The sequence below is a fragment of the Balaenoptera physalus genome (genome assembly GCF_965194825.1).
Source record: "Balaenoptera physalus genome assembly, chromosome: 5".
In the NCBI taxonomy this organism is placed as follows: Eukaryota; Metazoa; Chordata; class Mammalia; order Artiodactyla; family Balaenopteridae; genus Balaenoptera; species Balaenoptera physalus.
This window is the reverse complement of record NC_138884.1, coordinates 87,503,865-87,530,038: the sequence shown is the minus strand read 5'-3', so window position 1 is coordinate 87,530,038 and position 26,174 is coordinate 87,503,865. Positions and strand designations below refer to the sequence as shown.

The 26,174-nt window shown below is 42.3% G+C and overlaps 1 protein-coding gene and 1 long non-coding RNA gene across 10 annotated transcripts in view; both read left to right on the top strand.

Moving 5' to 3' along the window:
• Positions 1–26,174, top strand: part of TBC1D1 (TBC1 domain family member 1) — a 216,874-nt gene that overhangs the window by 122,673 nt on the left and 68,027 nt on the right. For 3 of the 9 annotated variants that reach the window (XM_082464149.1, XM_082464155.1, XM_082464157.1), the window contains 8 exons: positions 444–535; positions 7,967–8,077; positions 13,047–13,175; positions 14,902–14,988; positions 18,502–18,782; positions 20,922–21,083; positions 21,947–22,066; positions 23,060–23,199. In XM_082464149.1, coding sequence (XP_082320275.1) covers positions 444–535; positions 7,967–8,077; positions 13,047–13,175; positions 14,902–14,988; positions 18,502–18,782; positions 20,922–21,083; positions 21,947–22,066; positions 23,060–23,199 — 1,122 coding nt within the window. The remainder of the gene's footprint in view (positions 1–443; positions 536–7,966; positions 8,078–13,046; positions 13,176–14,901; positions 14,989–18,501; positions 18,783–20,921; positions 21,084–21,946; positions 22,067–23,059; positions 23,200–26,174) is intronic. The other 6 variants (XM_082464153.1, XM_082464156.1, XM_082464150.1 and 3 more) reach the window with 5 other exon arrangements.
• On the top strand, positions 2,995–7,960 carry LOC309662017. The gene is made up of 3 exons (XR_014264428.1): positions 2,995–3,354; positions 3,790–3,813; positions 4,147–7,960. It is a non-coding gene; the product is annotated as an uncharacterized lncRNA (long non-coding RNA).

Here is a 26,174-nt window from a genome sequence, read left to right as displayed (position 1 = left end):
TATTAAATGAAATGATACAGGCCTGATGATTAAGTCGGTGCCTGCCACGTGAGGGCTCTTTACCAGATTGTTCTGAGTATTAAATGAAATGATACAGGCCTGATGTTTAAGTCGGTGCCTGCCACGTGAGGGCTCTTTACCAGATTGTTCTGAGTATTAAATGAAATGATACAGGCCTGATGTTTAAGTCGGTGCCTGCCACGTGAGGGCTCTTTACCAGATTGTTCTGCCACGTGAGGGCTCAAGCAAAGAATGTTGTTTGTTGTCGGGGTCATCACCGTCACCGACATTATTGATTGGAATTTCCATAAAACCTCAGAAGCCTGAAGAAGGTGGTTAAGTGGTTAAGCCACGTAAGAGGGGGGAGTGAGCATGGAAAGTGTTAACTCTACCTCGTAACTGTTACCTAGAGTGTTCTCATGTCTCTTTTTTTCTCTTAATAGGAATGAATTCTTCCAAAACCAAACTAGAACTCCAGAAGCACCTGACAACATTAACTAATCAGGAGCAAGCAACTATTTTTGAGGAGGTTCAGGTACAGTACTGGTTTTAAATTTCCAGAAGGAAGAAAGGAAGCAGCTTCTCTGTGAAATTTTATTTATAAAAAATAGCAAAGCAAACCTGTCAGATCCTCAAGGCAGTGGGCCTGAGTTCCTCTTGGTTTAAGCTTTAACAGCCTCGGGACAGGGGCCAGGTCAGAATTGCAGATTGGTATCAGGGCTTGGTTTTTCATGTGAAAACTACTAAACCAGGGGAACTCTCCCTTAAGGAACGAGAGAAAGGAAATAATAAAGTGGGGGGAGCCTCAGCCTGGGAGACAGGGGAACTGGATTTTGGTCCCTGAGCACTGCTCTCCCTGGGAGACCTCTGCTAGCTCCTTCCCGCTTGGGATTTCAGCCCTAAGTGTGAGAGTCTTAAGGATATAACATTTGGTCCATGAAATTGAACATAACTTTTCTTCCTCGTTCTTTTTTTTCAGTTTTGAAAATAAATTTAGGTGTTACCTACTATACGGTATATCAGCTCTAAACATAAAAACAAAATACAGAAGAAAACCCAAGCTCATCGGTTTTCTGCATTAAGCCCGGAAACGCACTGTCGTCCTTGCATTTAGATGCACTTATCTCGGGAAACCACACTGTGTGTGCTGGCATGCCTGTAGTCTGTTCATTATGAATCTTTAATGAGCTCATCAAAACTTTCATGTCTGCTTTAGCCGAGGGGCATTTTCTGTGGTTTTGTGGCACTTTCCTAGGGAGGAGAGTACATGAGAACAAAGCGTAAGTCTCTAGTGGGGAGGAGAGTGCCAGGGGTTCTGCACATAGAGAAGTCTTTAAACAAAACAAGACGGCCAGCAAGTCTAGACTGTAGGTTCTCTCTCCCTCTTCACTGAGGGAAAGGCTACAGACAGGGCCCGTGATCTGTTTTCTGTTAGAGTGAAAAATTAAAGAATTGTCTTTGTGTTTTTAATCACATGTTCGAGTTCCCCTTCCCTTGATCTTCTGCAGTAGGGTTGGCATTTGTTTGTTTGAAGGAGAGCATAGGAAGAGCTTTTTAATTTCATAAATAGCTTAGAATGTAACTTTCACAATTTCCGGTTGCCTTTCAGTTTTCTTATTTTCTTTTGAATTGACCTGAGACACACTACTTTGTTATTTCTTAAAGGATCTTTAGCGTTCTAAGTACACAGTACTCTCAGACAAATTTAATGTGATTTGTACTTGGAATTCATAAATGGATGGACAATTGCTTCTGATTGTTATTGCATTTGTGATGGGAGCTGGGTCCTTTTTCTTTTTTTTTTAAATTTATTTTTGGCTGTGTTGGGTCTTCGTTGCTGCATGCAGGCTTTCTGTAGTTGCAGCGAGTGGGGGCTACTCTTCGTTACGGTGCGGTGCGTCGGCTTCTCATTGCAGTGGCTTCTCTTGTTGCAGAGCATGGGCTCTAGGTGCGTGGGCTTCAGTAGTTGTGGCACACGGGCTCAGTAGTTGTGGCTCACGGGCTCCAGAGCTCAGGCTCAGTAGTTGTGGCGCATGGGCTTAGTTGCTCCGCGGCATGTGGGATCTTCCTGGACCAGGGCTCGAACCCGTGTCCCCTGCATTGGCAGGTGGATTCTTAACCACTGCGCCACCAGGGAAGCCCAGAGCTGGGTCCTTTTTCATCTGATGCTAGCCCACTTTGCTGTTTTAGTGCCATCAAGTCACATTGGGGAATATCCTTCTAGCAAGCATAGAAGATGCACCTTCCTCCCCTAATGTGAGTTTGTTTTCTTTTTTATTTAGATAGCACTGTGTAGCTTTCCCCAAAACAGTGTGGTGAATCAGGGTAGGTAATACCCGAGATACCCTTCTGCAGCAATGACTATGTTCCTGACGGATGTGATTTTGAAATTCTCTTTGATCCATGTGAGTGTGAGACACTCAATACATAAAGTGGCAAAGAGACTTTAGAGAAAATCAGTGACAAAAGTTTGCTTTAAAAAAATGGATTCAGTTAATATCCTGGGATCCCTGTGTGGTGTTGTAGAAGGCTCTGTAATTTTTTGATTGGTTTAAAGACCGAAGGGAAATCATTGTTCATTGGCTTTGAAAGGCCAGCTCGTACTTTTTCCTCCATCATTGTAGGTGTGGCTCTTTTTTGAATAATACAAATTTAACATGGATCTCTTCTTCTGATGGCTTATTGGTAGTCTTATTAAATTATTTCCTCAATGACTGTTCTTGTTTTTTATAAAATATTTTATAAACCAAGTCACTAGTTTCTTTTTAGGTAGTAGTGCCTGCTAATGCATTTGAAAATCATGCATTTCAAACAGATCATAAGGAAAAAGGTGGCTTTGCAGTGTCATGATACCTCTTTTAAACAGAATGGTTAATATTTTCCTTTGTACGGTTTTTTTCCTGGAGAATGATTTGTTTCTAAGGAAATTCTCCAAGGGCAAATTTTTATAAAACAAATGCAATTACTATTGTACATTGTACATGTACTATTGTACATGATTGCTTAGTTATTAAAACATACATACTCAGTGTTTTTGTAAATAAATGTTTCATGCACAAAAAATAAAAGTGCAACCCAAACAGAACCATGAAGAAAAAGAAATCATTAATTACTGTGCAGATGATGCTGGGGAATTAGGACTGCTGCAAATAAGCCAGCTTTGAGTTTGATCTCTGTGAGGAGAACTTGGTGCCAGGTGGGCGTGTGGGTGTGCTAACCCTTCTAAGAGGACTCAAGACACTGCAGAGCCACTTTTTAGTTTAGGACCTTTATGAAGTGTACATTTTTCAAACATGTCGAAGTGGGCGAATGAGAAGGTGACCCTCGGGGGGGCTCTGGCTCTGTCCAGGTGCTGTCCCCGCTGGCTGAGTGTGCCGAGTCCCCCTGCTGGCTGAGTGTGCCGCGTCGCCCGCTGGCTGAGTGTGCCGAGGCCCCCCGCTGGCTGAGTGTGCCGAGTCCCCCCGCTGGCTGAGTGTGCCGAGGCCCCCCGCTGGCTGAGTGTGCCGCGTCCCCCGCTGGCTGAGTGTGCCGAGGCCCCCCGCTGGCTGAGTGTGCCGCGTCCCCCGCTGGCTGAGTGCGCCGCGTCCCCCGCTGGCTGAGTGTGCCGAGGCCCCCCGCTGGCTGAGTGTGCCGCGTCCCCCGCTGGCTGAGTGTGCCGAGGCCCCCCGCTGGCTGAGTGTGCCGAGTCCCCCCGCTGGCTGAGTGTGCCGAGTCCCCCCGCTGGCTGAGTGTGCCGAGGCCCCCCGCTGGCTGAGTGTGCCGCGTCCCCCGCTGGCTGAGTGTGCCGAGGCCCCCGCTGGCTGAGTGTGCCGCGTCCCCCGCTGGCTGAGTGTGCCGCGTCCCCCGCTGGCTGAGTGTGCCGAGGCCCCCCGCTGGCTGAGTGTGCCGCGTCCCCCGCTGGCTGAGTGTGCCGAGGCCCCCCGCTGGCTGAGTGTGCCGAGTCCCCCCGCTGGCTGAGTGTGCCGCGTCCCCCGCTGGCTGAGTGTGCCGAGGCCCCCCGCTGGCTGAGTGTGCCGCGTCCCCCGCTGGCTGAGTGTGCCGAGGCCCCCCGCTGGCTGAGTGTGCCGAGTCCCCTGCTGGCTGAGTGTGCCGAGGCCCCCCGCTGGCTGAGTGTGCCGCGTCCCCCCGCTGGCTGAGTGTGCCGAGGCCCCCCGCTGGCTGAGTGTGCCGAGCCTACATCGGTCGTCCTCAGGGAGAAGTTGCTTTCAATCTGAGTTGGGCTAGTAAAGAAACTGTCTCAAAGTAGAATTCTCTTCATCTGAATGAGTGTATTTCAGGGAATGACTTAATTAATGCTCAGTAGGTAAATCAAGTAGATTTATAGTCAGTAGATGTCGATAACGGATTAAATAATGTGACTTTTCACAAGTTAAAGATAAGTGGTTGGAGGAATTTTTTTTTACTTTGTACAGAATATAGAGCAGCTTAATTGGATTTTTCCATGGTTTTAAAATTATTTCTTACAAGATTTCATTATACTTTTTTAAAAAGATGTCAGGCCGCAGTCCAGGTGAGCACTGCTGTTTTCAGTAGACTCCTCAGAAGACCGTAGGCTTTCTCAGCATTCTGGTATTCATTAGGCAGTGTTAGAAATTGATTTCAAATTGATTTTACAAACAATTTATAGGCCCGCCCTCATAGAAATGAGGTTAAGAAACACGTAACAACATTGGCTTTGTTGCTTGTAACAGGCAATTAATTGTTTTATGTTGTTCTTTTTCAAAAAATGAAATATAACTATAGAAAAGCACACAAATCAGTGGTATATAGTTCAATGAAATAAAAAAATTTTTGAAATATAGTTGATTTATAATATTACATAAGTTTCAGGTGTGCAACGTAGTGATTCACAATTTTTAAAGGTTATACTCTATAGTTATTATAAAATATTGGCTGTATGTCGGTGAATTTTTATAAGATGAATACACCTGTGCAGCAGCACGCAGATTAGGAAATAGAGCGTTTCCAGTCCCTCCGAACCCCCCTTGGTCCTGCCCCAGGTGACCACCATCCTGACTCCATAGGTTAACTTTGAGTAATAAGCAAGTTAATTTTTGACTGCAAAGGGATGTTATCCAACTTCATTCCCCATTATTTTCCTCAGACCTGTCTCTCTGACTCATGAATGTTTATAAAGTTAAGTCACCTTCAGGAAATAATGATTTGTCCCTTTGCAGGATGGTGAAGTTCCCTGGGAGGCGCTCAGGAGATGACACCTTGCTAATCGTTTTCACTCAATGGCAGGGTAGCCCCTAGTCATGTTTCAGTTATTTTAAGAAAGGGTTTATTTCTTGACCTTGTATGACACCACAGACATGGTCTTCTCAGCCTCACTGACTCTCCCCTGTGATGTTTAACGAGCTCCGTGATGCAGTGTCTGGGCAGCAGCTGTGGTAGTACATTGTGCTGTTTGGTCTCATTTTCTGCCCATTCAAGTAGTTTCTTTCATTTATATGTTGAGGAAAAGAGAATGTATTAATGATGCTCCTCTCCTGTTACTGCATTCTTAGCCTTTTTTGATATGTTGAAATAAGTGATTGCGAAGAATTTCTCCAAGAAAAATACAAATTTCCTTGTGAGAGCAGCTCAAAGGTTTGATTGAAGAACAGGAGAAGAAAGAGTGGGTCAGCTCTTGGGTGCCTGCTCAGAGGCTTCGTAATTCCTGCCTGCTTCTCTTTCCTGGACTTTAAAAAATATATATACTTTATTTTTTAGAGTAGTTTTAGTTTTACAGAAAAAGTGGGTGGAAGTACAGAGAGTTCCCATAAAACTTCTCATGCCCCTCCCCCAAGCCAGTTTCCCCTATTAATATCTTGTCTTAGTGTGGTACCTTTATTACAATGGATCAGCCAATATTGATACATCTTTAGTAATTAAAGTCTGTAGTTTACATTAAGGTTAACTCTTGGTGTGGTACGTTCTGTGGGTTCTGACACGTGTTTGATGGCATGTATGCACCATTATAGTATCGTACAGAATTGTTTCACTGCCTAAAGATTCTCTATGCTCCACCTTTTCACTATCCCCCAACCCCTCACCTCCGTTCCAAACCCCAGGCAACCACTGATCTTTTACTGTCTCCATAGTTTGTCTTTTCCAGAATGTCACATAGTTGGAATCATACTGTTTGTGTAGCCTTTTCAGTTGGGCTTCTTTCCCTTAACAATATGCATTTAAGCTTCCTCCATGTCTTTTTATGGTTTGATAGCTCTTTTTAGTGCTGAGTAATATTTCATTGGATGTACCACAGTTTATCCATTCACCTGTTTAAAGACACCTGGTTGCTTCTAAATTTTGGCAATTATGAATAAAGCTGCTATACACATTCTTGTGCAGGCTTTTGTATGGGCATAAATTTTCAATTCATTCAAGTGAATACTAAGCAGTACGATTGTTGGATCACATGGTGGGAACATGGTTAGTTTTGTAAGAAGCTGCCAAACTGGCTCCTAGAGTGGCTGTAACCACATCATGTTCCCACCAGCAATGAGTGAGAGTTCCTGTTGCCTCTGGGGGCTTTTAGACTCACAGTACATCTGTAACCGTCCCAAGGTCAGCAGAATTAAGTTGGGATTGTGGTACGTGACTACCACTTTCCTCTTTTGAAGATCTGATGGAAACATTCTCTGGAACAACCCACGTGTTGCATAAAACATGTAAAAATTTATAACATCAAGGTTCATGGCTTGGCATCCAGATTGAGAGCATCTATTCTGACCTTTAAAATATTTAATCCTTAAATCTGAAATTTGAAAGAACAGGAAGTCCTCATTGAAAACAACCTCTTCTAATCATTTACTATCGTTTCCTTGAGTAACAGGAACAACTTATTTAAAATGATCTTTGTCTTTAAGAGAGGAATGTTAGAAGGTCTCGGTTAGTGTTACCTCTGCTTCTAGTCTGTGACATGAGGGGTAAAATTGTTCCTTAGTCAGCTGTGGGCTGCCAAGAACGGCATTGACCCGGACTCGGATGCTTGTGTAATTGATCCGTTTATTAGACACCCTGACTTTGATTTAAAGGGCAGGCTAGAGGTTTGGAGTAGGGAGGGAGGAGGAGGAGCAGGGGCAATGGATAACTGTCATTATAAAAAAAAGATATTTTTCTAAAGTTTATAGACCAGAAACTTTGTGAATCTCCAGAGTAATTCAGTTTTGTTTTCTTCATATTCAGGGAAAATAATTGAATACATTAAATTAGATGGTCTTCTAAACATGAACTCTGGTATTTCAAATCCAAAGTATTTGGCCCTGGAAAAGACCTTGGAGTGTATTTCGTGCATAATCTTCATTTGAACAGACAGAGAAGCTAAGCTTAAATGACAAGCCTTTGGTCTCACTTCTAGGCAGCACCTTGAACTTACATGACCTGATTTCTAGTCCAGTGTGCTTTGCCACTGCCTTGCGTGAAAAATAAAAGGCATACAAATAATTTTTTAAAAACCAGAGGAAAAAAATTGAGTCCATGCCATGAAATTTTGTGTGCAAGTGTATGCCTTGTGGGGCTTCCAGAAAGTGCTTCATGATGAACATGTTTGACATGTGGAAGGAACCATGGCCCTGGATCCCGTTGCTGGTTTCCTTTCCAGTTCTCCAACCATAAGAGGTTATAAATAAGTAACCATTGTGGCTCTTGACCTCTGGGTGTTTACACAGATTTTTGTCCTTTTCTTACGTTTTTAAGACTGTTTATTAAATATTTTGACTATGCCTCTATCTGATGTGAAATGTTTATTTTAGGTATAAGGACATCAGAGGTCAGAGGCTAAATCTGGCCCACTGGCTTCGTTATCTGTTTCTTTTTAAAAATTATCTCCAGTTGTAGGATCATTGGTGCCCCCTAGTGAGGTCATTGGGTAAAAGCACTAGTTGATGAATGGAAGCTTGTTAGCATTTTCAAAGGGATGGGTTAGCAGTTTTGGCGACAATTAAAAATTAATGTAATATATTCTTTTTTTTTCATTAAGAAATTGAGACCAAGAAATGAGCAGCGAGAGAATGAATTGATTGTTTCTTTCCTGAGATGTTTATATGAAGAGAAACAAAAAGTTCACGTCCATGTTGGGGAGATGAAGCAGGTATGGCATTTTTCTCTCTTCTTAAAATTTTACCAGGACACTGTGTAAAACAGAGTGTTGAGGATTTTCTGAAGCTCTGAAACTTCTTTTTCTCCCTGAATTTTATTTTCATTTGTTACACATGTAGGGGAAACTGGGGAATATTTAGATTGTGCTTAAAAAAGGTGAGGAGAGTTTCTGTCTGCATTGTGGTGGGAGCAGAGTAGTTGCTCTGATGAGGGGACTGGTGTAGAGCATCGAGAGTGAAGTTTACGAGTGGATGCTAACACGGAAAGCTCCTTGACCTGCAGGGAGCCAGTCCCTGTCACCTCACCTTCCTCCTTGATAAAATAGGACTGACATTCAGAATTACATAAAGTGCCCGGAAGCTCTTTGTAATAAAAATGCAATGTGAATGTAAGATAGCACTACTGATAAATCCCATACAGTATGAGCCTGGTTTACGTGCTATTCAGATATGGAGCGTCCGTTAATTCCACTTCATATGCTGGAGGTGCAGAGTTGGCCTCCTGTCCTCTCTTTCCACGGCTCTATTCAGCTTTTCTGTGTGAGGGGTGCTATCTCAGAGGCTGGGGCTGCCCTGCAGGGCTCTGTCTTTGAAGAGCTTTGAGTTTGGGATTCAGGACCATTTTCCTATTTCTTTTGGACTCTCTGTAAGTCAATTTATAATAACCATTATAGCTTCTAAACATGCATTTTATATTTGTTTAAGTTACTGCTAGGCCAGAAAGCCTAGAGAAAAATCAGTGAAGGATGTTCAAAAAGTCTTTAATTTCCAGAAGTATATTGCCTTTTTTTAAAAAGAATACTTCCTGAGTGCTTATTCTCAAGGTGTTTTAATGCTCAGTTGTGTGCTCTTCTCTTGCTATTTTCCCTGTAAACAGCCTCTGCTTTTCTGGTAACGTAACCGTGATGCAGTTTTACTTGGATGCACACACAGCAACTCTCCCCATTTGCTTTCTGCTTTCCAGCTGGCTTTGGCAATTGTGTGCCTTTCCTGAACTCCTGGTCACATACAGTGGCCAACATTGTTTTTAATTTCATCGGCCAACTCTAGGGCCCCTTAACTGTGACCCTAATATCAGTACACTGTGTTTTTGGCCTTTGTGTGTTGACCTTCCTCCCTTCTCAGCCGGTACCCTTAAGAGAGTGGGCAAGTTCTGTTATCCTCCTGTTCACTTTTGGATGGGCCACCCAGTCTAAGTTTTCAGTTAATTCCCTAGTTCACTTTTCAACACATTTCTTTTCTCATTTTCTTTCCTTTTTTCTCTTGTGCCACTGATAGTTATTCTATGTTTTGATTTTCTCTTTCCTGAGTCACTCTAACTTGTTCCAACAGGAAATTGATAATTTTGAAATAATTTATAACGGCTAGAAAGGAGAATGAAATGTTTATGGTGGATGGAAAGTTTTGCCCTAAATGCAATCTCATTTTTGTGGAACAGGGTAGTATCTTTATGATTTGGGCATAGACTAGTACAGTAAAGAAATATATTAATTTTTTTTTTTTCATTTGAAAACAGAATTTAATGTAAAGAAGACCAAGTCTCACAAAGTGGAACTGGTGTCTGGGCAGTAGTTGGGTGTCCCCTAGGCTGGACACCCTCTTGGGCTCCGAGTTCGGCTTTTTGGAGCCGCAGCTGCTTTATAGATCGATCAGATGAACTTTTGAGAGTTCACCAATAGATTCCTGCTCTCACTTTCTGCTACCAGATAATTTAACCACATGGATTTCATTATCTTCTTATTGCTCCTAAAAATTCCTGTAACCTTTGAAAATGTGTTTTGACTTGACCTAGAGAGAGGTAGAAGTGTGGTCTGTGTCCAGCAGCCTTCAAAAGTAGATGGAAGACAAGGAGCACAGTCTCAGGGCTGTACTTCTCAGAGCTGTGGTGATGCCACACTGTACATGCTTTTCAGACTGAAGTGTTAGTGTTGGACACCTGTCCGAGGAATCATTCCATAAAGTGGAAAACAAAGTGAATGAATCCTTTGATCTTATGGGAAAGGATTCAGTTTGGGCAAAGACCTATAAATTAATAAAGTTTAGAGAGTATCATGTTTGAATCAATGGACATGTCATTTCTGCTTGTATTCACTGAGCTGGTACAAAAATTAATAATATTAAATCAACTGCCATTGATTGAATGTTTCCCATGTACTAGGTATAGTTTTAATTCTCTCCATGAATTATTCCATTTTTTTCTACAACAACTTTTTTGAGATAGGTGGTATAATACCCATGTTAGAGACAAGGACATGAGGAACAGAGGTCAAGTCATTTGCTAGACAGTGTGGAGCCCACGTGTCTGAGGTCCAAGGACATTATCTTAAGCTCCTAAGGGGCATAATGATTAACTGACAAAGTCTAATGTTATGTAACCACTCATCGATTTGTCTGGGTCCGTTATCCAGTAGATAATTTTTTCTTTTTTTCTTTTTTTTTTTCTGACATTTTATTACAAAAAATTTCAAACATACAGAAAAGTTGAAAGAATCACACAGTGAACACTCACATACCCACCATCTGGGTGAAACCATTTTAAACGTTTTGTTATGTTTGCTTTCCCATATAGCTATCCATCTATTACTCCACCTTATTTTTGATGCTTTTCAAAGTAAGTTTCTGATGCTAGTACTCTTGATCCCTAAACACTTCAGTATGCATATCATTAATTAGAATTTAGTATTTATTTACAGTTTTTTGGAGATAACATTTACATATAGTAAGTTGCACAAATCTTGAGTGTACCATTTGTTGAGTTTTGAGGATTTCATATATTTAGGTAGCCCAGACCCGTATCAAGGTATAGAACATCTCCATCATGCCAGAAAGTACCCCCATACCCACTCAGTCTTCACTCCCTCCCTCCCCCAGGCAACCACTGTTTTGATTTTTTTTCTGCCACAGATTCGTTTTGCCTGTTTTAGAACTTTCTATAAATGGAATCATTACAGTATGTTCTCTTTTAGTTCTGGCTTCTTTCGCTTAGCATAATGTTTTTGATATTGTTTTTGATATTCGTCCTTGTTGCTTCATAAATCAGTAATTATGTTCCTTTTTATTCCATTGTGTCAATAGCACAGTTTGTTTCTCCATTCTCCTTTTGATGGGCACCTTAGCTATTTCTAGGTGCTGGTTATTCTGAATAAGGCTGATGGTGGATACATTGTGACACTACTGGATGGTGGGTTCTGAACTGGATGGTGGGTTCTGAACTGGGTTCATTGTAGCTTCAGAATTTAAAACTTGGCTCCAAACGTTCATGCTTAGAGTTTACCCATCTGTCTTGGGATGGGCAATGTGAGGACTGCAGTACAAATTCACTCTAGAGCCCCAAACTAGAAACTTATCCAAGAACCAGCATCATCTTCAAAGGAGAAACTTCTAGATGCTTAGTTTAAAATAAACAAGGAATATGTTATTTTCTAAATGCAAATTATTTTCTAAATGTGAATTATTTTCAGATTACATTTGAATTATGGTGATAGACATAGAAAAGAACCTTTTTAGATGGTAGAGGAGAGCAGAAGAAGCATTGAATTAAGTACATAGACATTCTTACGGCCTGGTTTATAAAAAGAAAAACACAAGTGCAGTTTTTTTTCTATGTAGGATCTACTACGTTCTACTAGTCTTTTAGCCAGTATTTTCTGTATATATCAGAACAATTCAAAATGCTTCTTTTTTATGAAAACTTTGGTTTTGAGTTTGAAAGCAGGTCTACAGTTTCTTAACTTCTTGAGTGAGCTGGTATTGAGTCAAATGCAGGCCCCTGAGGGTTCTTTGTGGGTAATTCCTTTGGCTGTAGAGGCTGACTCGAGTCTGGATAGGCTCTTACTCTTGGGAAATGATTGCACAGGACCAAATTGCAACTAGTAAGGCATCCACCCATGCTACATAACTTAGTCAGTATTTGTTGAGTGACTGCCAGAGCCTGTGCTCATCACTGTTCTTCTCAACACCTGCACAATGTTAACTTGGCCAAAGCTGGAGGTGGTATGAAGGCATTTACTGTATTAATCTGCACATTTTTCTGTATGCTTGACATATGTAACGACAGCAAAGAATAGTTGGTGTTTAGAGTAATGGAGGATGCGGTTGAGTATTTTTCTAACAAAATCATCATCTAGCAGGAAGCATTCAGGTAAGAATCCATAGAAGAAACAATTTAATCTAGAGTAGAGGTTTTTTGTTTTTCTTTTTAAGCATACCTCTTTGTTAATAAGTAACATTAAACTTCGTTTTGTGATTGGCAAACAAACTTTTATGTTGTCAGTTTCATGTTACTGGTCAGTTAAGGGAGAGACTTGGTTGCAGAGGAGAATGAATGGGATGATGGAAACAATAGGTGGGAGAGAGGAAAAAGACAGAACTCTGTAGAAGGGGATGAAGGGATTAGTGTAGGTAGAGAGGATGGATTCTTCAGTTGATTAGATTTATTCTGTCTCACCCTCTGAAATGCCCCCAAAAGTAAGTTGTTACTTTACTTTGAAAAGCTAATCATAGCTACCTTTGTACCAGAAGCTGTGCCCAACATTTTACATGCTTTACCTGTTTTAATCTCACAACATAGCACTATGGTTAGATCGTGAGGTTGATCTCAATTTACAGAAGACCAAATTGTGGCTCAGAGAAAGTAAGTGACTTGCTCGAGGCCACAGCTAGTGAATGACATATCTCTGATCCAGCCGCAGAGCCCAAGCTCTAAACTGCTTTGTTAACTGATTAGTTTCTAAGCACTTTTCCTTATTTTGTTTGGAGTAGGCAAAGCAACTCTTTGAGGCAAAATTATTTCCTGGACTTGAAGTCATGTCTCCAAGGAGCAGATGAGAAGAGGTCACAGAAAGAATATGACCTGAGGTCAAAAAGATGCATTCTAGAGATTTTTCAGTCCTTTAAAAAGGAAGGAAAGAAGGAGGGAAGGAAGATCTAAGTGACTTAATTTTCCATTGTTTCACTTTTTAGACATCACAGATTGCAGCGGAGAATATTGCAAGTGAATTACCATCTAGTGCCACTCGATTTAGGCTAGATATGCTGAAAAACAAAGCGAAGAGATCTTTAACGGAGTCTTTAGAAAGTATTTTGTCCCGGGTAAGTGGCATAATTCCTCCTAGTTTAAGTTAAATCACTTTTTTTGAGAGAACATGAAATTCAGTTCTTTGCTTTCGTTCCATCAGTGTTCATCATAAAGTTTAGAAGGGTAAAACCTTTTTTGGTGTCTTCTCAGTGTTAGAAAAATGTTATCTACACTGAAAATTCAGTTTTTAACTTGGTCCAGGTTAAAAAATGTTCTCTACTCTTTTGTATTCTATGGAATTTTTGTCTCCCAAAAGAATGTTATTTGTTGGCCAGTCCCTGTAAAGAGCATGGATTAGATACACCTAGGTGTGGGTTCCATTCTCCCTAGTGTCACTAGGTACAGTTTAAAAATTGTTATTGTGAGACTTCCCTGGTGGTGCAGTGGCTAAGAATCTGCCTGCCAATGCAGGGGACACGGGTTCGAGCCCTGGTCCGGGAAGATCCCACATGCCGGGGAGCAACTAAGCCCGTGCGCCACGACTACTGAGCCTGCGCTCTAGAGCCTGCGAGCCACAACGACTGAGGCGGCGAGCCACAACTACTGAAGCCCGTGCGCCTAGAGCCCATGCTCCGCAACAAGAGAAGCCACTGCAATGAGAAACCTGAGCACCGCAACGAAGAGTAGCCCCCGCTCGCCTCAACTAGAGAAAGCCCGCGTGCACCAGCAAAGACCCAACGCAGCCAAAAATAAAATACATAAATAAATAAACAAATTTAAATAAATAAATAAAAATTCTGATTACATCATAAAAAAATTGTTATCGTTAGCTGCTATTGTTATGTGTCTGAAACTGTTTATAGCAGGATCTGCAAACTGTGGCCCTTGGGTCAAATACCATTCACCTCCTGTTTTTGTAAATAGAGTTTTATTGAAACACAGACACATCAATTCATTCACCTGTTGTCTAAGGCTGCTTTTCTGCAGAGTTGAGTACTTGCCACGGATACCATATGGTCCACAAAGCATAAGAGATTTATTATCTGGCCCTTTACGGAAAAAGTTTGTGGCCTGCAGCTCTATAGGGAGAACAGAGTATACGTATGTACTGATCTGGGAGTTCTTTAAGAAATTACTACCAACCCCCACATCCCCCCACGCCAACCCCAGCGTGAGTGTAAATACCTTGATGGCACTTCGAAGAAATAGAAGTTCTGTTTTCTCTCAAAGTTTCACACCTTTCTGGAGCTTGCAGTATCTTCTTATAGTTATCTTTTATTTCATGAACCACCCCATTTGAAACATTTTTTTTTTGTTATAAATTTTATTTTGTATGAAGCTGTTTCTGAGAATTTCACAGCAGCCTTACAGATAATTAAAAGCAGTTCATTTACAAAACCAGAACTGGGGTGGGGCTGCCTTTGAGAGCTCCCGGACCGAGAGATTGTGGTTTGTGTGTCATAGGCTGGCGGGTCATGACACCGTGTGACTCAGAGGGGGGACTCTGTTGTTGAGTGTGCGCACTTCAGCGCTTGCTTTTCTTCTAGACACGTTGTCTCTTCTGCCCATCATCCCTGCCAAATGACTAACCCACAAGGTGCTTTGGAACATTTAGTTTGGTTAAAAAAAAAAAAAAAAAAAAAGACAGAAATGTTGATTGTCTTCATGCACATATGTGCTCAGCAGAGTTTCTCAGTAGATGCACTTTTCCTGAACTTATTTAAATAGACCAGGTTGCTTCTAGCAGATGCCTTTACAAAAGCCTCAGGGGTCATAACTCGACTGCTTTTCTTTCCCTAGGGTAATAAAGCCAGAGGCCTCCAGGAGCACTCCGCCAGTCTGGGTCTGGACAGCTCCGTGTCTAGCACGTTAAGTAACACCAGCAAAGTAAGCACATTGTTTTTTATATGACACCCTGAAGAAACCAGCAAGTGGGTCTTGCTCATCTCCTATATACCGGGCCTATCAGAAGGAACAAAAGAAGCCTTATAGCTGCAATCATGAAAAATTTGGTGCTTCCGGACTTCATAATGCAGGCGGAGGGCTGGTTGTGCAGTTCTACTCTAGCCAAAAAGTTGTACATACCAAAACAGAGGGCTATTCCATAAGCAAAGAGGTAAAAGCACAATTTCAGGCCACTGAGATCTAATTAATCACAAGTGATCAATGGATTTCTTTCTTTAGTAGGTTTTCCAATGAAATCTAAATGAAATATTAAAAATAATTTAAATTGGGAAAACCTCAAACGTGGGTTTACGAATTATGAGAAGTATGCACCTTAAATTCCTGAAACTTACTCTGTCCTCTGCCTGACTCTATGATTATAATTAAACATCACTATTTTTATAAATAGGCCTCACCCCTCGCATCTGCCACCAAGCACAGTTTTGTGCTGGTGAGCAAGCCAGCAGTTCTCTTTGGTAGCAGACCTGTGTCTATGTCCTTGTTTTAATTTCTTGCTTGCTAAACATAGAACTGTACTTAAACCTAGTTAGTTCAACTTTTTAACCACCAGAAAAGTGGATTTCGGGTTTTGTGCTGGGGATGTCAGAGTGCCCTGGGATGGAAAGAAGGGGAGTTGTCGTGGAGGCCAGCTCCTTACCACAGGAATCAAAGTTCTTCTGTGCTTCCTCCTGGGCATGTGGCTTTCAAAGTTTTTAGACCAGAACCAACAGTAATTTACACATTTAACATTGCAAACTAGTTCAGAAACACACATACCTACATGCTCACAGATAAAATGAAAATAAGATTTCACAAAATGATGTTTACTGTAAACATGTGATACATACTGGTATTTGCTATTGCTTTAAAAAGTTTGTGGCAGACCACGAAATTGATATCACTGCCTACCAATGTGTTACAGCCTATAGTGTGAGAAACACTGCCTCAGTTGAGTGCTTTCTCAATTTCTAAGGTGCATGTTTAATGGGATCTGGTTAAAATGCAGATTCTGATTCAGTAGGCCTGGGGTGATTCCTGAAATGGCCAATTTCTGACAAGCTCCAAGGTGATGTTGATGCCGCTGGTCTGTGGACCCACTTAGGGGAGCAAGTCCCTAGACCCCAGTCTTCTGAATATGATTTTTTTTTGGGGGGGGGGCGGGGCGTCCGTGCTGTGTGGCTTGCGGGATCTTAGTTCCCTGACCAGGGATTGAACCCACGCCCTAGGCAGTGGAAGTGTGGAGTCCTAACCACTGGACCACCAGGGAATGCCCTGAATATGATTTTCTAAGTTAGAATTTAGTGAAATGTAGCGTCATCTGCCCTCCATCTCCTCCATACTGATTCTACCCACAATTCATTTGAAGTTTGGAAGTGTTTTGGTTTTTTTTTATCTGCTGGATACAGATGAAAAAGACAGAGCTTCTACCCTGCAGGAAGGAACTCATCTGGTAGGAGAGGCGACAGATATACCAGCATCGAATAGAGTAGCTGTGAGCCTGAGTTCAAATAAGAGCCATGGTAGCTTAGCTGTCACAGGAGCAAGAGGAAGGGGAGCTATTTTTGGTCAGTGGAACCAGAGAAAGCTTGGAGAGGGGAGCAGTAGTGCTTTTGATAGATCTTGGAGAAAGTATAGGAATTGCACCCGTGGAAGTGGACAGGGAAGAGGGTGTTCCAGATTAGTTCCAATAAAGATGCTGTGAAGAAATTCATGTCACTCAAGTGACTTTTCCAGTAAGTCTTACTGCTTTTTTTTTTTTATTCTTCTTCAAATCACAGATCTAGGAATATACACATGGTTTGAATTTCTAGGGTAATTCTAAGGGAAATGCAGCTTTTCAGAACCTATTTGTGTATATTGTATGTGTGGCTACATGCACTGCTTTACATCGTTTGTTCATCCTGACATTGAGAAACTGTTGTAAAAGTGTGCTTTTATGTAATTGGATCTCTTCCAATAAATTGATCATCTGGAAGCAAAGAAGCTGAACATCCAGTGGCCCTTTCAGGTGTTAGATGAAGCTAAGGGTTAGCTCTTCCACATAATTGGGAAGGACGTTAATGAGAGTTGAGATGAACAGGTTTGCCTGATGGAGATTGCTTGATGAATTGTCTTAAACACATTTTTGAATCCTTAAATTAAAAGAATCTTGGTAACTGTAGAGTCCTGAAGAATGAAAAATTTAAGTTACTGTTTAATTAACATTTCAAAATGTGTTGGGAATTAAGCTTTTTAAATCTAATTCCTACAAAATTAAGTGTATATAACCTTTCTCCTCAATAAACATAAATTTAATTTTTTAAAATTAAAATCCTTAATACCTATCATCTAAGAGACACTCAACTGCAGGTCAAATGAACAGGTGGAATTTAGATTTTCCAGTCCACCGTTATTAGATGCATTCATTCCTTTTTGCTCTTTTCATGTTGATTTATTCATCCCTTCTAGTAATTTCAGTAGGGACAAGCTGGTACACTTCTTATGTTATATATATATATATATATATAATTTTTTTTTTTTTAATACAGCAGGTTCTTATTAGTCATCAATTTTATACACATCAGTTATTTTATATTTTTTGATTTGAGAAAAATATATTGACCCCCACCACGTCCTGGGCGTGCAGTGCTAAGCATGAGTGGTGGTAGTTCATTCCTTTGAAAAAGTATGCATCTTGAGAGCCTACGATATTAGAATATTGTCATGATTCTCAACAAATGTTTGAGTACCCACTCAGGAAATTCACTGAGTGCCTAATAAGACAATAACATATTTATATAACATTTAACATCAGACAAGTACTTTTAGTTGTATTAGCTTGCTTAATTCTGAAACCTGGTGAGATAAATTTTCACTCTACCCTTTTACAGATGAGGAAATTGAGGTGCAGGAAGAAGTTAAGTGATTTGCCCTGAATCATGTCAATAAGTGCCTAGAGAGAGATTTTCCATATCTAAGAATAATATAGGATGTAATTTTTAACACTCAAGATTACCAAGTTAAATCCAAACATTAGATCAAATTCAGAGAGAGCCATAAAATGTGGCTATCACATGTATGAACACACTTTGCCAAGATAAAGAACTTGATTTGTTTAAACTGTGCAGACAAGTTACACAGCACTCGCTATACTTGTTATAGGCAGTAGTAAAGAGCTCTCTTTTCTAGAAAGAGAACTATTTCAGCTTTGCTTAGGGCAGTTACTGGTTATAATTTATGTGCTTCACACTTGCACTTGGACAGTTTCCCCATTTGTCCTGCACACTAACGTTTTGTCTCCGGGGAGCAGGCATTTAGTGGGCCTTTATCGCCGTATACTCTTGGTGGCCTCTAGATGGCACTGCGATCAGAAGATGTGCCTACATTTTGAAATGTTTTCCTGCAGCTGGAATTAGAGATCTGTAAGTCCCACAAGTGCCTTGCCTTGTGTCTGATCTGCTGTCTGCCTGCTGCCAGGAGCCGTCTGTGTGTGAAAAGGAGGCCTTGCCCATCTCTGAGAGCTCCTTCAGACTCCTTGGCTCCTCGGATGACCTGTCCAGTGACTCAGAGAGCCACCCCGCGGAAGAGCCAGCCCTGCTCTCACCCCAGCAGGGCTTCAGAAGGCGCGCCAACACTCTGAGTCACGTCCCCGTGGAACGCCAGGAACCTCTGCAGCCGGCACGGGGGTCTCCAGGGGTCTCGCAAAGGAAACTTGTGAGGTATCACTCAGTGAGCACAGAGACGCCTCATGAACGAAAGTAAGATTTGTTGAAAATGTAGATTTGTTGTCTAAATGGCTGGGGCATGTCTGTTACTAACCAGGTATGTGCATCCCAGGCATGTCTGTTGGGTGAAAAGAGAAACCTGAGTCAGGTTTCACTCTTGGCTTAAAAAGGTAAAACTCGAAGCAGTGACGTGTTCCTCCCGTCTTCCTCCCTTGGGAAATATGTAGATGTAAGAGATGCTTGTTACCTGTTCAAGTGCAAGTACGGTGAGGAAGCAGGTAAGACGAGCAGAAATGGCCCCTAAGATGCAGAATGGTTCCTCCTCACACAGTGAGAGGCAGCCCTGACCGTGCGCTCTGCCTCTGGCCTGGAGGGAAGTAGCGAGTGAGCAGTCAGGTGAGTCTGCTCATTTGGAGGCCCCGGCGAGAAGCGCAGTGATGCCGGGGCCTCTGTCCTAGCTCTGTCCCAAGCCGTCTGTGACCCGGGCAAAGTTACTTCACTTCACTGTATGACACAGTTGACACTGTATGACACAATAGGTGGTCTCTAAAACCTCCTCCAATGTGAGAGTTCTGGATTCTTCGAACAAGATTTACTAATTTTAATAATTGGGCTCCAGTGAGCAGTTGGGATTTCCTGGCTGTAGAGCTGGGTAAGCAGTACTAGAAGTTCTCCCGCCTCCTCCTGGGGTCCCTTGGCAATTAATTTGACTCCAAGTGTCAGAGACCATGAATGGACACAGAGGTATGTTTAAAAATCACTTTAGGGGCTTCCCTGGTGGCGCAATGGTTGAGAATCTGCCTGCCAATGCAGGGGACACGGGTTCGAGCCCTGGTCTGGGAAGATCCCACATGCCGCCGAGCAACTAAGCCCGTGCGCCACAACTACTGAGCCTGTGCGTCTGGAGCCTGTGCTCTGCAACAGGAGAGGCCGCGATAGTGACAGGCCCACGCACCACGATGAAGAGTGGCCCCTGCTCGCCGCAACTAGAGAAAGCCCTCGCACAGAAACGAAGACCCAACGCAGCCAAAAAATAAATAAACAAATAAATAAAATTTTAAAAAAAATCACTTTAAAAATATTTTAAAACTCCTCACTGTAGAAGGATGAAGTAGGCCACACCTGTGTGCAGCTGCTGCCTGATTTTGGTGACAACAGAAGCCAGGACGTGTGTCTCGGTGCAGGCCCTGCACAGATGAGGGAGAGTCCACATGGGGGTGGGTGTTGGGGTGTTGCTGGTGAAGCAGTGACACGTGCTAGCGATCTCAAACGAGCTAGTAGAGCCGCTCAGCTCTGTTTTCCGTACGCCATTGAAAATAGTTAATGATGGTTCTTTGGAATTTGGCTGGATAACTGTGATCCCAAAGCAGGACATGCTTCAGAAGCTAATATTCAATTCTGTGATGTTTTGGAGGCAAGCATAGTTTGTTTGAGGCTTTGTGGGTTCTTGTCATGTTTCTTAAAACCCTGCGCGCACACTCGTTTTATTCTGCCTCTGCACTGGCTCCCACCTCTCTTTTTCTGGCATATTAGTGATATTGGAACTTTTCCTGTCTGGAGATTTCTAGTCCTCTTGCTAATAAGCCCACTGTTTCACACAAGCCAGAGGTGGCAGGAAATGAGAAGTCCCTGACAGTCCATTTCCCTTCTCTCCTAAGAAAGCAGCTTTCTAAAGGGTCCTGCGGGGCGCGGGTGATGGGGGGGCGTGGTACCGTCCTCCCCCTCCTCCCCCGCCCCCCAGCATGCCTCTTTTGCTTTGCTCCCCCCTCATGAACTCTGCTCACTTATGCACAGGAAATGGAACTTGGACATTCAAGGCAGGTTATTGTTCATTTTGAAGAGAGATGTATTTCTAAAACTCTGGATTTTGTTTTGCTTTCCTTTGCTTTTGTTTTAATTAAAAAAAATTTTCCCCTGTCAGATCCTAAGAAAGGAGTAGAGGAAACGGGTCTCTTGCGCACATAGGCACGTGGGAAGTGATCAAGAGGGACCTTTCACAGTGCCCTCTTGACTGAGAGCTGCCTTTGCCAGCAGGAATTGGGGCGCAGAAGAGGAGGGCACCCTCTAACTGTGACAGTTCCTGTTTCCTCCGTGTGCCCTCTGCGATTCCTGCGCGGTGCCGTCCCCCGCTTTTACTCTAACTCCCCTGCTTTCTCTCTAATTGCTATTTAGTGGGAATCATCCACCTGTTGGCGAGTCTAAAAGTGGCTCAGGTCAGTCTTCAGCTCCTGCTCCTCCACCTCGTCTTACCCCCTCTGCCTCCTCGCCCAATTTTTTTAAGTACCTCAAACATTACCCAAGTGGAGAACAGAGTGGCATTGCTGTGCCGAAGAGGTGAGCCACCCGCATGGCAAGTTCAGTGTCGTTCGTCTTCCCGGGATGCTCACGCAGAGAGAGTGTGCTGAATGTCTACACAAGGACCCCGGGGCCACCGCTTGTGTGTGTGTGTGTGTGTGTGTGTGTGTGTGTGTGTGTGTGTGTGTGTGTGCGCTTGTCTGGTTTTGGTTTTCCTATTTTCAGTCTATCATTTGAATCTACTTAATTTTACTATTGATTAATTCCCTCAAAATTATTATGAAAACAGTCTTGATGGCAAATTATTTTTTATATACTTATTTTCACATTCCCCTGCGCTAGTGTACACACACACACACACACACACACACACACGTTAACAGCAATGTGCTTGATCATATACATTGCGATTTGTGCCATATCAGAAACTTCCTCATTAATTTAGGCAAATTATTTTTCTACTTTGGAAGGAAGGAGTCATTTTGGATGATGGACTGAATTTTTTATTGTTGTGGTTTTGTTTTTATTTTGGTCAGAACGCTTAACATGAGGTCTACCCTCTTAACAAATTTTTTGCGTGTTCACGGTATTACTAACTATGGGCAGAGTGTTGTAACTGTAGACACAGTGTTGCACAGCACATCTTTAGAATTTATTCATCTTGTGTAACTGGACTGATGTTTGTTAATTAGTTCATTGATTCCATTCATTTAAAATAATAGAATTTTATTGACTGAAAATGAAAGTTAAATCTCATTTGTAAACTATTTTTGACTTCTTACCTGCTTTAATTTCCTTAGCCTTAGAACTATAAAATGTTTCTTCTGTTTTGAAGGTTATGTTTTATACTTTGTGTGTTTTTGTTTCTTTATCCTAAACTCTTTTTTCAACCACACTCTCAGCATCTCCTACCGTAATGCCCTGCGGAAAAAACTTCATTCTTCTTCCTCTGTGCCAAATTTTCTAAAATTTCTGGCTCCTGTAGATGAAAATAACACCTCTGACTTTATGAACACAAAAAGGTAGAGTTTAATTTAGATATATCAATCTGGGTAGAAGTGTTGATTGTTAGACATATAGGGATTTTTCATCTGTACTTTTGCCATATAAAAAATCATTTTCGCTAGATCTATTGTATCTTCTTTCTTATAATTTTTTCTTACTGATGATGTGATTTAAAAAAATGTGGAGTCAACCTGTTATCCAGTTTTGACTAGGATTAGTTTATTAATATATTGTTATTTTCAGCAAATTAAAGAAAGTCTTAACCATTGTCTCTAAGTGATAGAAGTGTTTCTGGATAATGAGCATATATGGCTGCCAGTAAATCAGTCAGGATGTTTGATCTCTAAGTTCAGATGATTGTTCAGTTGTTGGTATATATTCAGGTGTAAGTTACAAGGGGTTCCCCAAGTTGTCCTGTGAATAGAAAGGAAATTAGTGATTGTGTTTATGTATATTGAAAACTATATTTTATTTTGCAGTTTAAAACATACAGATGTTAAAACAGTCATCATTAGCAAGTGACTGCATAATTATTGCCCTTGCTGGTTCTGTGTAATTTAATGTTTTTCTTTCTTTTTTTTTTTTTTTGTGATGATCCTTGGAGACACAGGCCTATGCTAAGAAAATCTCCCCTCACACAGACTAGGGGAGATTGTGGCCCGGGTGACAGCGCCCCCTTTAGGCCGTCTCTCTTTTCTGAAGTGGCACCAAGAGAGGCCCAATTGGAAGCCAAGATCCATGGAGTGTAGTTCTTAATATCTTTTACCATAAAAATAAATTAAGGACATGTAACCTTACTCTTTCCATAAAAAGCACCCTGTCAGAAAGCAGTCCTGTGGGAGTGTTGCCCCACTGCGAGTTTGATTTGATGTCTCTGATTATCTAGTTATGTTTGCTGGTACAAAGATAATTTATAATTTAGTGCTCTGTTTAAAAAACAACAAAAAGTCAAGCTAAAATACCTGCTTATATCTCCTCACCAGTCATAAATCATTGTCTCGTAATTTTAGGGACTTTGAGTCCAAAGCCAGCCATCTTGGTGACGCCAGCGGGACCCCCGTAAAGACACGGAGACACTCGTGGAGGCAGCAGATCTTCCTTCGAGTGGCCACCCCGCAGAAAGCCTGCGATTCTCCCGGCAGACACGAAGGTAAGGCCCATCCCCGACGTAAAGCTAGATCCTGGCTTCAGTTTCATCTGTAGCAAAAGCACATTTGGTGGAAGAAGAGGGGAAGTGAGATTTCAAGTCAAAATCATCCCCGGATTTTAAAGTTCCCTGGTTGAGAAGCTCAAATGGCAACGCCTATCACTGTTTCCAGCGGATCTGTCTTCCCTCTCTGCAACTGAAGTGTCGGTTTCCACCCTACCTCAGCATGGTGTGGTTTTAGAGCTACCTCTATCCCACTGGTCACACCTGTGATGATCTGTGCCTTGTCAGTTGCTGTCACTCAGTCTGGTGTCACAGGAGGACTCTCTCTCTCATCGTTCTTGTGCCGCCTAAAGAAATACAGGCAGACCTCAGAGATATTATGGGTTAGGGTTCCAGACCAGCACAATAAGAAGAATATTGCAATAAGGTGAATCACACAAATTTTGTGATTTCCCAGTGCACATAAAAGTTATGTTTACACTATAGTATAGACACTATAATGTAGTCTTTTAAGTGTGCAATAGCATTATGTCTAAAAGAGACATACATACCTTACCTAAAAAAACCTTGATTGCTAAAAAATGCTAACCATCATCTGACAATTCAGGGTTGCCACAGACATTCAGTTTCTAAAAAATGCAGTGTCTGTGAAGTACAATAAAGCTAATAAGCACAATAAAACAAGATATGCCTGTAGAGGATGTGCTAAAGTTTATCTTTAGGCCTTTGTATGTTGAGTTATAATGTAAAAGAGGAGTTTAAATGCAGTTCCTCTGAGTAAAATTAAGATTTTTCTCTGCCCAGTGATGTCATAAACTTTCAACAGTAGATATTTATTTTCCTTAGTGTTCCTTAATCAGAAAACATTTTTTCCTTATAAAAGCACAGCAAAACAGACCTCCAAAGATTACTTGAATTCCTCAGATTGCAAGACTGCACGTAGTGGAGACTCACTCTTGTCCCTCGACACACTTCTTCATGTCTCTTAGGAAGCAGCCAAGGCTAACCCAAGAGTGTTCAGACTAGGTTTCATGCAGCTGTCGGGGGGAGGCGGTGCTGTTGGAGGAACCCTCCCTTCCTGCTCCCCTCCCCCCACTGTTGTTTCTTCTCTCTCCCTCCCCGCCTCTCTCCCCCAGAGTTCTTAATATTTGATTCGGATAATGAGTCCTCTGCCAAATTAAACAAGAGTCTGGTTTGGGCTCAGCTCGCTTTGTGATATAAATCATAGAACTTCATTTGTGCTTAGTTCCTTTGGTTCTAAAATGGTTACAGTAGTGTTGGCTCTTCACATCTCATGGAATTACATTAAATGATAAATGTGAAAGTGCTTTGAAAACCTAAAGACATATCACATGTCAAGTGGTAACACTTTTGTTGCCGTTACTGCGTTTGGAGCAGTGGTGTGTTTAGCTTCCTATACCCATGTTCCCTAGCAGGAGCAGTGTAAAGGAGCGCTGGATTGATTCATTCAGTGTGATGAAAAAATTTTTTTTAGTAAATTGAGTTATTTCAATTTGTATCATTTTAGACACTTTTGTTTTAAAGATTTCATTTTCATGTTGTAGATTGCCTACTAATGTCCAACAGCCAGATTGTGTAACCTAGTTCCCTCCTTTTTAAACTTGTAAAATTCTAAGCCAAAGGGGTTGCTGCGGTCGTGGCTGTAGAAAACAGCAGGCTCGTAAAATGCACAGCTCCCGGTTGGAGCTCTGGCCTCTGAGGAAATGGCTGGTGTCTACAGGCCCCACCCTGGTGCCACTCTTTTCCCATACTTCCTGGAAGTACGGTGAGTTTCTAGACGGGACCCGCACTGGTATCTCCTGGTCAGCGTCTGGGGGACCTGAGTCAGAAGATTAGTCAGTGCTGGCAAATGCTCGATTCTCTGGAGAACCCCAAGATAAAATGGGCAAGGAGATGGCGCTGTGGACGGCGTGAGACAATGTGATCTTGTGTCACCCCAGCAGGTAGAAAGGGAATGGGGAAGAACGCCATAGTTTGTGTCTGAATTCTCTTTTTGAAAGTTAAGCAGGAAACTTCTCTTTTTAATTGGGTTAGTCTGGGAATATTGTAAGAAATGGATATTTAACTCCAGGTTGCATTGTTATTGATAATGTTTGCAATGGACAGGGTTCTTTGGTGAATCCTGTGCCCTCTGACCCAGCTGGGCAGAAGTTTGCAGGGAATGAGATGGGATAAGTTGTTATTGCCCCAGAGGTCAGAGCACTGAGCAGATCCATCCAGTACCCTGCAGGCCGGGCGGCATGGTCTCCAGGAAACTGGGAACCCAGGACTTGGTGTGTCCATCTCCCCTGCTGGAAATGGTACTAAAAATAGCACCCCAATGTCTGCCTAACAGGCCCCCCAGGATCACCTACTTGTTTGCAGGAAAGCAGAGAGCTGACCTCTTCATCGTGGCCTGAGGTGGTCATGAAGATGAGCTTTGGGAAAGAATTTAGAGCTCATTCAGGGAAACCTCCTCTGAAAGCAGGAGCGGAGTGCCTGCATCCGAATCCCAGCTTTTCCCCTTAGGAGCCGTGATCTGGAACCAGCTGTCTAATTCCTCACCTATGATATAGGACTAATTATGCCTCTTGCCACACTGATTGAGATAGGGGAGCGTGATGTTTTTATTGACATTTTATTTAAGAATTGAAGAATTCATAAGATTAGAAAGACTGATCAGTGGTGCACACGTTTCTGGTATAAAGTCACCTTCCCTGTGTGGAAGTCCTTCTGGTGCTCCCGCTGGAAGCTTCTCTGGCCTCGGCCCCTCTGCAGGGGTTGCCGTGGAGCCGCTGGCCCGCGCCGTCCTGCCTCTGGGGCCCCGGAGGAGCTGCTGTGCTGATCGGCCAGGGTTTTGATTCTCTGGCAGCCAGTGTGAGCCATGGTCGTGCCATTCCATGGCCATGCCTGGAATGCTCTTCCACTGGTATAACCATGACTGAGTCCCTCACCTGCTTCAGATTATTGCTGAA